A 15,816-nucleotide genomic window follows, 5' to 3' on the forward strand; every position below is an offset into this window, starting at 1 on the left:
GTATGAATCTAGAGTGAATCTATTAATTATTGGTATAATATTTAACATTTCTACCAATTTAAAACTTATTTCTACATAACTTGAAACTATTTAAATCTGACACTGTATTAGGGTGTTATATTATGTAAATATATTAAGTATCAGACATGATACTTGCTAGGTTCTGAAACCTATATCCCTATTTTAACTCATGAGTTACAAACCAAAATATTAAATAATAGCAGAAATGTAAGAAAATAGGTATATGATTTGGTTAAGCCCATTGATTACATTAGCAATTACAGTAAAATAGGAAGGCAAACTTGTCATCACATTTCTAATTTTATCATATAAAAAATACACTGCATTCCTAGACATTGACTCTACTATCATTTTGCTCTTTTTTTCCTCTCTTTTTTCTATAACCCACTACATTTCTGTGTTAGTGGTAATAGCTTATAACACATTATTTTTACCTTCATATCTGTGGAATATTGAATCTAGTTTGTTGTTAACTTTGAACTAGAAAAAATAATATTCAGATATATGTTTATGAGTATGTATGTGTGTATGCACATTTGTATGTGTACTAAATTTCACAGACTGCACGCATATGTTTTAATAAATCAGAGGGGCTCGCATAATTCATCTAATCAGTTCTCTAATCTTAGTAATAGAGAAATAGGACCCAAGATAAATTATATCGATAAATATATTGTGAAAGTGTTATTAATGAATGTGATCATTACATGTTGAGTTCAAAGACAGCTCTTTAAAAAAAGCCAAACACAAGATTCTGTTTTTCACATGATTCTAACAGAATTAGTACACAATGCCAATACATGACTGAATGGAAATCAGCATATTCCTTAACATGCTGCAGTCAGCATTATATAGGAGACATCTATAACAGCATTTATAAAAAAACAAAAGCTGCAATTGTTTGTGGATATACTCATATATATATATATTTTTTTCCTTTCAGACCAATGCTGACTTTCAGTTCTATTGATCTAACATTTGTGTTTGAACTGGAGCATGCATTGAAAATGTTGGATTCCATACTACTGCCTATACTGATTTTATTGTCAGGTGTCTGTATTACTGACTCTACACACCCAGACAAAGAAATAATTATAAATGTCCAATGTAGCCACCTTTTAATTTACTATCCTAACGTGTTCTGATTAATACTTTAAAATTCTATTTCTCAGACTTCGGAATTCATCCTATATTGATATAAGATAGTTTTTTCATTTTCTTATTTACATTTGCATCTGTTACTATTAGCTGCTCTATGGAATATGTTTAATACAATAAAAAATAAAGTGATGTTTATAATTTATAATCAGAATAAAATATGCTACTATCTTTATACACCTTTTATACTATTATGTTTTCTACAAAGCAGTACAGTTTTATTTTAGACATATGTTCATGATATTTCAAAAACAACAAAAAAACTATTAGAAAAATGAATAATAAATTTGAATTGATATATATATGAATCTGAATCCCTTTAAAAGTATAGATCCTATACATATTTATAAGAGAAAAACTTTAGAAACTTTTTTATTATTCTAACTGTTGTTTCAAGCTTTCAAGTTGAATCGAGTTTTTCTTTGACCTGAAAGGCAATTTATTTTTAGTAGATACTAATTGTTTTAAAAAGATTTAATTTGTTAATATTCTTTAAGGATTTTGTGATATTTTTAATAATTAAATGCCCAATAAGAGTTACAATAAAAAATTAACTTTACCATCAAAAAGGAAGATCTCCTGCACCCTCTGCTGCTACGTAAATGAAACTGCAGGTTATTTATTATAAACTTGCTTTTTTATTTTTAGTAAAGAAAATAAAACATTTAAGGCAAATCCAGTCATTTTAATATACAGTAAACAAATGAACCATTATAGATGTCTCAAAAGAGCATGCATCTCAGATATATAGTTTACTTAAAAATAAGTAAAATATAAACTGACATCTAGTTAATTTACTAACTTTGAAAGGAAGATGTATAATGGCATAATGCTACATACTTCTAAGTCGTCATATTACTTAAATTTATTAACCAACATATAAAAGTCTATTGCAGTTTATTGTTTGTAGTATGGAATTATTAAACATTAAAAAGATTGTAAAAAACCTGGAGTGAATTATTTGTATCTTATGGCTCACTGCCATTTTAGATGAATTACTGTGTTGTTAAAATAAATTGACTTTTTTTCTAAGAGGAAGGAAATAGCTTGCAATAGTGAAACCGGATAGAATCCGAGCTGTTAGAAGAGTTAATCCCAATTTATAAACAGATAACATTTGGATTGAAAATCATATAAAGTATAATTTTTACTATTAAAGTGTAGTTTAATAGAAAAGAAAAAAGTCTTGCTGGGCATGGTGGCTTATGCCTGTAATCCCAGCTCTTAGGGAGGCAGAGGCAGGAGGATAGCTTGAGCCCAGGATTTCGAGATCTATCTGGGCAATATAGCAAGACCCCGTTCTCCATAAAAAGGAAAAAAAAAATACAAAGTCTTTATATTATTTTAAGGATTCTTAGCACTTCCATATGTTTTATTTATTTAAATATTGTATATTAAACTATAAAAACTGAAGCAATTATTAAAACGCTAGGAATTGATGTTTGTATTTTGTCACACTTGGTAAAATTATTTTTAGAAAAGGCATTTTCTAATATGCCCAATCTTTTCCTTCCCAGTGGAAACCACTGTTAATAATTTTTGTGTATCTTCCAAGTTGCTTTTAAGACATTTACATGCATATGTCTATATCCTTTCATATTTTGTAATTTTTAAATAGGCTATATATTTTGTGCTCTCTTATTTTAATTTTTAAGTCTTACATATAAAAGTAATTCATGAATTCATTCTGATTGTTGAAGTATCATATTACACATAACACCGTGTCCCCATTGATGACAACCTCAATTCAAAGGCCCTCTTTAAGGATAATCACTGTTAATGCTTTGAAGTACATCCTTCAAGATGTACACATATGATTCTGCAGAGTATTTAATATTATACATATTATTTGATAATGAATTTTAAATTGACATAAAATGTATACTAAATAGTATGTCACTTACCAATTTGATTTTATTAACACAATGCCTTGGAAAATTTTCCTTTGTTTGTTCATATCTTTGACCTTATATGTTTAGCTCTTGTATATTATGCTGTAGAATAAATAGACAATTTTTAGAATTTTAAAAATTCTCCTATTAATGAACATTTATATTATTTTGTAAGCCTGAATATCTCTGTACATGCTTCTTTGAGTAGACCTGTGAGTATTATTCTAGGGTAAATGCTGAGAAGTGGAATTATTTTTTCATTTTATACTTTGATAAATAATTTTAATTTTAAAATGACTTTAACAATTTGGATTTCTTTGTGTCTGTCCATATGTACTACTTCTTTCACCAAACCTGATATTATTAAATTTTAAAAAGTTATGGATGAAAAATACTGTATTTATTTCTGATTAATTATGGAGTTGATTATCTGCTCATGTGTTGATTAGTGATTTATATTTCCTCTCCTGTGAATTTCCTGTTACTATTCTTTGCTCCCTTTTATTCTTATAGGAGTCCTTTCTATTTCCCCGATTACTAATGAGTTTGAGTATTTTAAAAATATATTCATTGGTGATTTGTGTTTCTTCTTTCAGGAATTACTTGTTCTTATTCTTTGCTCACTTATTTTTGCTTTTAGGTTCTTTTTCTTATTGATTTATAGTTCTTTATATATTCCAGATATTAATTCTCTGACTGGCATAGGATACCAAAGACCAGTCCCTGTCTTAATGTATCAATTAGTGTGCCAGAGCTTTCCCATGGGATCAGTCTGAAGCTAGTGTCCAGTTTTTGACCACATCCTGGCTTAACTTCTTCTCCACTTATCCCCAGTGTCCCCATCTTATTAGCCTTTCTTTCTTTAATCAGCTTGACATGTTTGAACAAGAATTCCTTACTCAGGCTCTACTTCTAGGAAACCTATCCTGGACCTGTGATGACTTTTTTTTGAAATCAGTGTTTTAAAACTAAGCCAATTCTGCAATGGAAGATATACTTATAAAAAAATGCAACTGCTCTTTACTAATAAACATATACTTTCAGATGTGTGCTATCCTCTTTAAAGTTGTATATTTGTTGTACTGACATTGCCACCGCTCAACAAATTTATTCAGACTCCGAGAGAGTCTTTGAATGTTGGTAATATTGTCAGTTCTTTGCTCCCTGTCTGAACTATTTTGTTGACAATGAACAATTATTCAGTCATGTGCAGTCAAAGTGATCAATGTGGTCAAATATTTTGGGTCAAAAGCAAAGAAAGTATGGCTAAATGAAGTTATTTGTAACAGACAGGTTTAAAAATGTTTGTAATACTGGCTCCATCCCTATTTATTCAGTGATATAAGGTAGAGGTACTAGTCTGAGCCTCAGTAGCCTGTGGATACTACAGCCTCTGATGCTTTTTTCATACTTTTTGGGACTGGATCAGAAAGTAACAGTACTAGTCTAGGAGTAGACAGAATTAGAACTTACAGCAGAAAAGGCTGGGGCAAGTTACACGCTAAGGAAAACATCTTTGCTCCCTAAAACAGCGCAAACATGGTTAATTGATTATGATACATAACTTATTGAGCATTGGTCATGTACTAGACCCTGTTCTAAGTGCTTTAGTGCATTAACTTTTTTTGCTTTTCTGAAAAATTCTTCAAGGCAGATGCTACTGTGATCCCCAAGAAGCAGCTCAGGCTCAAGGAGGTTACGCCATTTATTTAAGTCACGCTAAAGTCACACAGCTCTTAAATGTAATGCTGAATTTAAACCCAGCTATTCTTGTATCAGAGTCTGAATTCTTAACAGTTATGTATTCACTGTGTCTAAACCTTAGTACATGCAACTGTAGGATTCTTTAAACATAAATGTGCCTCTTATTATTTACTTAAGCCTGGGTCATATGCTTTTACACTTCTTTCTTCTTTTACCACTAACTTCTTTGTAAATCTGATCAGAGCCCATCTTTCTCTATTTCTCTTTTCTCTCTGTTTCTTCTGGTCATTAAAGAATGAAGATCATATCTGGCTGAGTATCAAGATTACATATATAAATGTGTAACTTATGTCTTTCTCAATATTTATCATCATCCCTTAATTAATCCAAAGAATTCATCTGCTTTCCTATATCCTGCTAGAATAATTTCTTTCAAATGTGTTCTTCTTTCCTTTTGTAGCTGTTCCCATTGTCATGCTACTTGCACACCACTCACCCTCTTTCTTTTTTTATCTGGAGGACTGATTTATACAAATCTAATCAGAGACAATCTATCTTTGCTTATATACCATGTTTTGTGTCAGTTCATTTTTAGGAGTAACCCAAAGACAGACATTTCTTATATAAGCAATTATTTGTTTTGGTTATTATGTTTATTTGTTGAAAACAACTTAGTGTACTCAATATGGCTAAATTATATACAAATTCAATAAATTGTTAATTAAACATATCTAATCAATTATGTGATTTCTGGCTTTTTCTACTGTAGGCTGACAATTTCATTCTCTTTTCTGTGACTGATCACCCACTTGGTCCCGATTAGCCATCCTTTTAACGTGTCTCATATTCTCCTCACTGACCTTACTGGCAGAAGTGGCCTTTGTCAGTGTTGTGGGAGTCATTTAGCTGTTAAAAATGCGTCCATTATTTTCTCATTTATTTAAGGAGAAACAGCAAAAACATTTTGGAAATGCATGTAGAGATAAACTGAAAAAGTGTTGAGATATAGATAGCATAGTCTTTCTAGTAGAAAGAGCCTGGACTGCAAGAATCTTCACAAGTGCGAGCCCTGTTTAAATCTGAGTTAAATGATATAATTAGGTAAGATTGGGAAGTTACTTCAAGCTGATATCCTACTTATTTTGGTAAAAATTGATCAATGTCCTTTGATATGTTTACGTATTATTAATTTTCTGCCATCATTTTCTTAATGTTAAAATTATTACCTAGGAAATATTTGTTTCTTTCATGGATCTTCTTTTATTTTCACCAAGTATAATGGAAGATTTTATTTTTAATGTGGTCATTTAGGCTCTACCAGGTTATTTTCTTAATGTTTTTCTGAGAAAGAATAGGGCTGGGGACAGATTTAACTTATGCAGCATTCCCCTAAACATTTCAAATATTTATCATTTGTTTTCAAATGCCAATAAAAATATAAATTTAAGGAATTTGATTATAAGAGGTCAGATACTGATCTCACATTATATACGTCTCTTCAGTATTGTTTTAGGTGATTTTTAATAGACTGGTTGTGACACACATTTTGTTAGGTAGATGATTTTCATAACTACTCTAAGAGCTGCACCACCATCTACCTCTTGCTTGAATATATTTCAACAGAGAAGGCAGAGCTGTATATCTACTCTGTGTCAAGCAGTGGGTTGGTGTCCTTGTGATGTAGTATCTTCTCATTCTTAAAATACTCTATAAAGTAATTATTATTGATGTTCCACTTTATAGTATTAGTAAGTGGTAGTACTTGCATTTAAGTGCCAATTGCACGTGTATGTAAGTGGTATATAAGAGAGACAAAGAATACTTAGGATTATCTCAGATATGAGACCAGGTGACATGTCATCATCTATGACTCATAATGAAAAAATATGAGGGGTGTACAAATTCTAGGAAAATATTTGAAAAGCAATGAGAAAGAAGAAAAGCGAAGGTAATTTTGCTTTCCTGTTACCTGTACAGACAGATAGACCTATTTAAGTATATAGTAGTCAGCTTCCAAGATGATACAGCTCTGAAACCCTGCAGGACTGTTTTATGCTGTTGGTTAATTTATGCATTTGGAATCACAAAATAAATAGTACTTTTTTTTTTTTTTTTTTTGAGACAGGGTCTTGTTCTGTGTCTGCTAGAGTGCACTGCTAGAGTGCAATGGTGCGGTTGTGGTTTACTGCAGCCTTGACCTCCAAGGCTCAAGGGATCCTCCCACTTCAGCCTTCCAGGTAGCTGGGACAACCGGTGTGTGCCACCATGCCTAGTTAATTAACTTTTTTAAGAGATCGGCTCTCCCTTTGTTGCTCAGGCTGGTCTCCAACCCCTGGGCTCGAGCTGTCCTGCTACTTCAGCCTCCTCAAGTGTTGGGATTGACAGGCATGAACCACTGCACCCAGACAGTAATTTTTAAAATTACTGTCTTAATTATGTAATATATTTTACTTTTAGTCCAACTTTAAGTAGGTAACATATTAATGATCCATGTCCAAATTATGAATCGTTTAACTAGAATTCATGTCTTCTTCAACCATATCAAATAAGAAATTTGACTCTAATTTTATTTAAAATAGATCCTCCTATAATGTGGTACTCTGTTAAGGGTAATGATTGTGTTTGCTAAGGTTGTAGAGGTCACTGAATAGAGTGCTGTACCTTCTGGAAGCCTTTTGTTAAATCCTGGTGCTAAAGAACAAAAGTACTGTTTCTTCAGGTTGCCATTGTAAATTTCTAAGCGATCAAGCTGAGTTTTACTTCTAATAGGGCCCATATACATTTATGTAGTAGTATTGTCTTCAAGTTAATCTTACCTTTTGTTTATTTACATATCATTAAATTTATAATAAAAAACTTATGTAACAAATTTGTTTTTTTCAAAATAAAATAACGTTTATGGTAGTAAAGACCCCTAGATAATGGATGGGTCTAGTTCAACCTTCATATTTTTAAGACCTATTATTATGAAAGTGACTATGATTTCTGAATCGAGAAATATTAGATAAGAATTGAGAAAAGATGTTTATTTTATCCAATTTGGAAACTTATAAAACTGTATATAATGTTTGCTAAGGGATTAAAGGTAACTGTTATAAAAACATTGTAGTAAAAAGAAATAAAATTAGCAGTTATGATGTTGTTGCATTTATCTTTCATGAATAATTGAAGTTGCTGTGATGACATATTATTTCATGAAACTTATTCAGCATTATGTTTTCATGTTTTCAACTGTTTATTAGCAAATTTCAGATTATTGAACTTTTACAGTTTGGAAGCCTTTTAATAAATATGAATCTCTAAAAGTTGTAATTTAGCATAATTTCCCTCAGGATTATAAGATTTATTCATGGCAATGAGACAGAAAATATGTTTATGTAGGTTTGAAACCCTGAAGTGTTGAAGTTAAAACATAGAAATCTGTGTACTCTATAGGTACAAATTGCATGTTTTCTCAGGCACTGGGTATCAACGTAAGGAGAAATGGTTTTTGTCATTAAGAAGCTTAAGACAAAATAGTAACTTGAGATAAATAAACAGATGCTTACTAGGTAAGCTAATACTTGAGGAAATGTAAAGGAGGAGTACCAGTTCCAGGATGAGAGACAGTGGGAATGGGTTGTCAGGTAGGGAAGGAGTGTCAGGGATGGCAACTTGGAAGGGGCAATGTTATAATAGTAGGAGGCTTTTGCCATGTTGGAGTTACAGGAAGGGCATCCCAAACTGGTGGACCCAAATCTCCAAAGGTCTTGAAGGTGAAAGTGATCAGAAAATGGCAGTCATGACCAAGTGCAGTGGCTCATGCCTGGACTCCCAACACTTTGGGACACTGAGGCAGGAGGATTGTTTGAGGCCAGGAGTTTGAGGTCAGCCCGTGCAACATAGCAAGACTCTGTCTCTATGAAACTTTTTTTTAAAGTTAATTGGGCATGATGCTGTATGCCTGTAGTCCCAGCTACTTGGGAGGCTGAGGTAGAAGGATAGCTTGAGCACATGAATTGGAGGCTGCAGTTAGCTATGTTCTCTCCACTGCATTCTAGCCTGGGTGACAGAGCAAGACCTTGTCTCCAAAAACAAAACAAAACAAAACAAAACAAAAACAAAATAGAAAGAAAGAAAAGGAAAAGGAAAGAAAGATAAGAAAATGACAGTTGTCAGTGTAAACGGATCATGAAGTGTGAGGAGAAGAGTAATGAATCTGGAAATGTAGACAGCATCCAAGCCTTAAAGAGCTTTCCTAAAGAATATGGATAATCCTGACCTATAGTCTATTTTCCTCTTATTTAGCTGGGAAGCTCTCAAGGGAAATATGAGTTCATGTTAAAAATAAAAGACATATGAAGGATATTTATCTCTAGTAGATTTATATCTACTCCAGGTTATTCAATAATGTGCAGATACCTTTTAGTATCTATGATGTTTTTACTTAAAGAAATTAAGACAAACATATCACTGACCTAAATAGATTATTTGTGCCCAGTGGAAGTCTGGTGGTTTTCATTAAATATTTAAGAGCAAGAGTGATTATAAAATTGTTTAAAATTTTTTTTTCATTAGTTAAATCCTTTGAATACTTGCTAAAGAGATATGAGACTGACTCTTTTACTTTTAATGCTGCTCCAAATGCAGAAAATACTTTAAAATGGCCGATAAATATTTAATATACATAAATTTTGAGTATTTCAGTAATGATGGTTCATATCTTGACATTCAGGCATTGAAGGCTATAGGTTCACAACCAGCTGCAAATCATTATGGTTGATTATGTTCTAATTAGAGCAAAATTCTTCAATAGGCATTGAATGGAAATAAATGTTGTATGTAAGTGAAAAAAATCATGGCTGTGAATGATGTTAGTTAAAACATTTTAAAGAATATAGTCATGAAAATATGTATTATTCATTGTATACACTTTGGAAAATCTAAGCTGTGAGGAAAATCACACATTTTTATTTGTGAACAGTTTTAAGAGCTAAAATGTCTGTTTATGTTTTAGGTTTTCTTCAAGCAAAGTCTTACAAGAATACTGAAATGTTTTGGGAGTGGTTCACATATAGTTTGATTTAAATTCAAATTCATATGGAAAAAAGAGAACTCTTGCACACTGTTGGTGGGGATGTAAATTAGCACAGCCTCTGTGGAACACAGTATGGAGGTTCCTCAAAAACTAAAGATAGAACTGTCATATGATCCAGCAATCCTACTTCTGGGTATATAGCCAAACAATTGAAATCAGTATGTCAAAGAGTTATCTGTACTCCTATGCTTATTGCATCATTATTGACGATAGCCAAGATATACAACAAACCTAAGTGTACATCTGTGGATGAAGGGATTAAGAAAATGTGGTTTATATATAAAATGAAATGCTATTCAGCCTAAAAAAGAAATTCTGTCACATGTCACAACATGGATAAACCTGGGGACATCATGCTCAATGAAATAACCTAGACACAGACAGACAAATATTGCATGATCTCTCTTATATATGGAATCTAAATCATTAAACTCATAGAATTAGAAGGTAGAATGGTTACCAGAGACCGGGATGGTAAGACCGGGGTCTGGGGTGTTGGGGCCAGGGGAATGGGGAAATAATGTTTAGAGGGTACAGAGTTTCAGTTAGACAGGAGAAATAAGTTTTAGAGATTGATTACACAGCGTGGTGACTATAGTTAATAATAACGTACTGCATATTTCAAAATGGCTAAAGGAGTGGATTTTAAATGCTGTCACTACAAAAAATGGTATGTATATGAGGTGATAGGTATGTTAATTTGCTTAATTATTTCATAATATAAACACATATCAAAAATCACATTATACCTCATAAGTATATAAAATTGTCATCTGTGAATTAAAAATAAAATCAGGTTTTAAAATTAAAGTCATTGACTGTAGTGAAAAATCATCCACTAAAATCTTATAATACAAATATGTCAGATTTTATGTTGTTTGGAGAAAAATATTAAATAGTTATGAATGAATATCTAAAAGCAAATATTCGTCATTTTTGTCACATACTTGTTCAAGGAAATGAAAGTATTTTACTTGATCAATTCTCATATTTACAAGGATGATAAAATAGAGGATTTTAAATTTTGTATAGTATTAATTTTTAGTCAGGTAGTTTCGGTTGTAAAAACTAAGAAAACGAAACAGAGTCTCGTTCAATTTTCAAAGGGAAAGGGTGCATTACAGTTGAAGGATTAAGCAAAACTCCTAAACAAAATAGCATCCAAATCAGGTACAGTTTAAAAATCAGTGAAAAATGGTGGTCACCAGAATAACAATATTTGCTGTATAAGTTTGAATCCGTGATGTAGAAACATAGCAGGGCCTTCATTCAGCAGTAGGAGTTCATGACTAATTACTTTAGTGAAAGTAGTATGTACTACTGCTGATTATGAGCTTACCCTGTAGTTAGATAAGGCTTGGTTTTTTATTCCTGTTTTGCCAGGTGTTGGCTGAATGACATTACACAAGTTGTTTTTCTGTTGTAAAATGTTCATAGTCTTATTACCTATTTCTAGAAATACAAGGTGTGAAAGAGATAATCTGTGGGAAAGTACCTGGTACGTCACAGTTGATGAGTTGTAGCTGCCACCTATCCTCACCCTTGTCCTTCTCCTCCTTTATCTTCTCCATTGATACCCTGAATATACTGACATTAATATGGTTCATAAATTTTCTATGCTTCTGATTCTCTCAGTATGTATTCTCACTTCTCCCAACGTTACCAACTGTCTTAGTTTTTATTCAAGTATTTTCTTCAACTGACACCTGTGGTTCTCTCATAAGTTTAACTTGTTTGTAACCCTACGTTATATCCTTGTGATTTAGTTTCTTCTTCCAATGGCCTGCTTATCTCTCAGCTTCCCAAATGAAACTTGTGGTGAGGTAGGGGGAAGGGGGAGGGATGGCAATAAGAGAAATACCTATTGTAAATGATGAGTTGATGGGTGCAGCACACCAACATGGCACATGAATACATATGTAACAAACCTGCATGTTGTGCACATACACCCTAGAACTTAAAGTATAATTTAAAAAAGAGAGAGAGAAAAAAAAGAGAGAGAGGAAAAAAAGAGGAAAAAAAGAGAGAAAAAAAGTCTATAGCAATTGGTTTTTCTTTGAGTGCTGATTGTAGTGTCAGGCTATACCATTGTCTTGTTTATGATTCTGTTGAGCTCCTGTCAGTAACTTTTAGAGTCATGTGGTATAGAATGAAAATACTTCTAGTAGTCTCTGACAAGACTCATGGTGGCGCATTTACCCGGACAAAAATTATTATGTCTGTCATGTGCCTACTGCATCTAAAAAAAAAAACATAAAAAGTTAAGAATAAACAGTTTGCTAAAATTATGAAACAGCTATAAGTAGTAAGTCTGGGTCTTAAATACCTGGTGTCTCCAAAGCCAACACTCTTGAATAAACTTTAAATATTTTTCTTAATATTAAAATGTTTGCATCATTGTAAAATATCAGTACAAGTTATTGGATGATTTTTACTACTTACAAATTCAAAAACGTTTATTAGGTATCAGATTTTTGTTATTGATTGTTTTAGTATAAACCAAATTCTATTTCGTGTCTTGAAAAACAGTATTTTGTTTTAAAATGTATTATTTGTAGTTGAATTCTATTGACTTGTTCTTTTTGTTTTAACCTTTCTCAGGCTGCTAAGTTGGCTTTCACAGTGCAAGCCTTGGAGTCCCAATGGGGGACTCCGGATCAAGACGATCTACCCTGGTCTCCCGGTTGCCAATATTCAGAAGAAGTATTAGCAGAAGACATGATTCTCTTCCTTCTTCACCTTCTTCCAGTAATACAGTTGGTGTCCACAGCTCCTCTCCTTCCAGCACTAACTCAAGCTCAGGTAGCACAGGTAAACGGAGGAGCATATTCCGTACTCCTTCCATTAGCTTCCACCATAAGAAGGGGAGTGAGCCTAAGCAAGAACCTACCAACCAGAACCTTAGTATTTCAAATGGTGCTCAACCTGGTCACAGCAATATGCAGAAACTGAGTTTGGAAGAACATATTAAGACCAGGGGAAGACATTCTGTTGGTTTTAGTGGTTCACGAAATAAAAAGATAACAAGATCTTTGACAGAGGACTTTGAAAGGGAAAAAGAGCACTCAACTAACAAGAATGTTTTTATAAATTGTCTAAGTTCCGGCAAAAGTGAAGGGGATGATTCTGGTTTCACAGAAGACCAAACTCGCCGTTCTGTTAAGCAGTCAACAAGGAAGCTACTCCCTAAATCTTTTTCATCTCACTATAAATTTTCTAAGCCAGTTCTACAGAGCCAATCTATTTCATTGGTACAGCAGTCTGAATTCTCATTGGAAGTGACACAGTACCAAGAGAGAGAACCTGTGTTAGTAAGAGCTTCGCCGTCCTGCTCTGTGGATGTAACAGAACGGGCAGGAAGCTCTTTACAATCTCCTTTGCTTTCTGCTGATCTTACCACAGCTCAGACACCTTCAGAATTTTTAGCCTTGACTGAAGATTCTGTGTCTGAAACGGATCCATTTTCTAAAAGTGGAAGCATGGCATCCCACTGTGACAACTTTGGCCACAATGATTCTACCTCTCAGATGTCTCTCAATCCTGCTGCTGTTACAAAGACAACAATAGAACTTATGGGAGCTGTCCCCTGTGCAATTATGTCTCCCGGGAAATATAGGTTAGAGGGTCAATGTAGCACTGAATCGAATTCCTTACCAGAAACCTCTGCTGCTAATCAGAAGGAAGTGTTATTACAAATTGCTGAACTACCTGCTACAAGTGTGAGACACTCAGAGAGTAACCTACCAGCAGATACTGAAAGAGAAGAAAATATAGGGTTACAAAATGGTGAAACAATGTTGGGGACAGACTCCCCAAGGAAACTTGGATTTTATGAGCAACATAAAGCAATAGCTGAACATGTTAAAGGGATTCATCCTATTTCAGATTCAAAGATAATACCTACTTCTGGTGATCATCATATTTTTAACAAAACGTCATATGGATATGAAGCAAATCCTGCCAAAGGTATGCTGATTTTCTTTGTGTAACAAATGATATGAATTGATTTTCATTATACTTTATTCAGTTTTCTTATTCCATCTCATAAATGGAAACCACATTTTTCTTGTTTTTCACTTTCAAAATGGTTTCCTATTTACAATTTGTGTTAAATGTTTCCCCTGCTTGATTTTAAACTTACATCAATTGTATTATGCTGAAAATGTAATTCAGCAGTATTATTCATTTTTTCTTAGTTATGTTTTCCATAACTAAGAAGCAGCCTCTTAGTTACGGTGCTTATTGGAGCACCTTCAGAAGAAAGTGAAAGGAAACTAATTCTGTTTGCAATGTGGATTTCTCCAAAGTAAGGACTGTCTTTTATAGAGTTTATTATAGAGGCATTGGTATTTCTTATTTAATGAAATTGATATATTCCAGCTAAAATCACTATAAAATTTGTATAATTTAACATTATTTCCTTTGTTAACTAAGCTTTCATTATTAAGTAGGATTTTTGTTTCAACATAAATAATTCCTATCTCTAGATACAAAAACAGAATTGTAAGCTTAAAAATAACCTATCTTTGGAAGCTGGAGACAGGTTTCAACTCTGCCTCTGACATTAACTGTGCAACTTTGGACACCTTCTCTTTAGTTTAAAAAAAGTGGTAGTATATGTGAATTACTCTAATATGGCTACAGAAATTTTTTTTTTTTTTAACATGAAATTCAGTTCAAGAAAATTATTGAATACATACCACCTGCTGGGCTATCTTAGACATATTTTAATTCCTTTTTCTCTACTATCAGTAATGCTACTACTACTACTAATTTCCCCAAATTTGGAAGTGATTATTATGTCCTAGATATTACTTTATATACATTAATTAAAATGATTAAAATTGCTACTATTATTATAAGCTATTTTGCAGGCAAGAAAATGGGAGCAAAGGTAAATTGTGTGTCGACAATCGCAAAACTAGTAATTCATTTATTGGGATACAAATCCTATGAGGTAGGCGCCTATGTTTCCCATTTTACAAATGTGTAAACAGAGGCTAAAGAATCATACAGCTGGTAAGTAGTGCAGTCAAATTACAACTCTGAATCCAAAGCTCTGGCTCTCCATAACTATGCTTTACTACATGTCATGACTTAAAATATGAAATAAAATTTATATAACATAATGTCACGAGTAATAGGATTATATAGTTCATCCACAAACATGAAATTTTAAAGTTTTAAATACATGAGTTAATTTTCCAGCTGTCTTAATACTTTTCTCATTTGATACAAGATCACTTTTATGCACCTGACCATGTTTTGTCCATTTTTTGAACTTTGTATTCTTGTCTGTGGTCTTGACTTTAGTCATACATGCGTAGCTTCTTTACCTGTAATACAATCATGAGAATATGATAATGATGATGATATTAATGATGGTTACCCTTTTGTACAATTAATATGTGCCCAAAAAGGTACTAAGAAAATTGAATGCACTATTTTATATAGTCCTTATAAAAATTTTGCATGTCATATTAATAACTAAGATTTATAGTAAGTATAGTAAGTTAAATAACTTTATAGGGTCACATTGTTAGCAAATGATGGACTTGATATTGAAAGTCAGGAAGTTTTTAAATTATATAAAAAAGGGATAGAAATGTAATTATCCTGACATATCTAATTCTTATTTAGTAATGATGACTTTCCTCAAAGCCTAATTGAATACTGTGTATGTTTCTCTCTCTGGAAATTAGAGAATGACCAATTATCTTGGAGACTATTAATATGTTGATTCGGATCCTAATTGTAACACAATAACACATTAATTTTGCTGATTTGATAATGTGTTGGCTATTCTTGGATAAATAAGCTGGTAATGTCAACAAGGATAGTATACTATCCTTTAGTTTGCAAAAATATTTGTGTTCTATTTATAAGGATTTTATAATTTTGAAGTTTAAAGTTTTAAAAACAGCTAAGTAAATGCATTTTATCCAATAAAGAGTTGCTGTAGAC

General features: G+C 32.5%; 1 protein-coding gene across 1 annotated transcript in view; it reads left to right on the plus strand.

Moving 5' to 3' along the window:
• CCSER1 (coiled-coil serine rich protein 1) overlaps positions 1 to 15,816 on the plus strand; it is a 1,475,466-nt gene that overhangs the window by 152,447 nt on the left and 1,307,203 nt on the right. The window contains exon 2 of the mRNA XM_026448057.1: positions 12,454 to 13,818. Within this exon, the coding sequence (XP_026303842.1) occupies positions 12,495 to 13,818 (1,324 nt within the window). The 5' untranslated portion in view covers positions 12,454 to 12,494. The remainder of the gene's footprint in view (positions 1 to 12,453; positions 13,819 to 15,816) is intronic.

Source organism: Piliocolobus tephrosceles, chromosome 3 (assembly GCF_002776525.5).
Source record: "Piliocolobus tephrosceles isolate RC106 chromosome 3, ASM277652v3, whole genome shotgun sequence".
NCBI lineage: Eukaryota > Metazoa > Chordata > Mammalia > Primates > Cercopithecidae > Piliocolobus > Piliocolobus tephrosceles.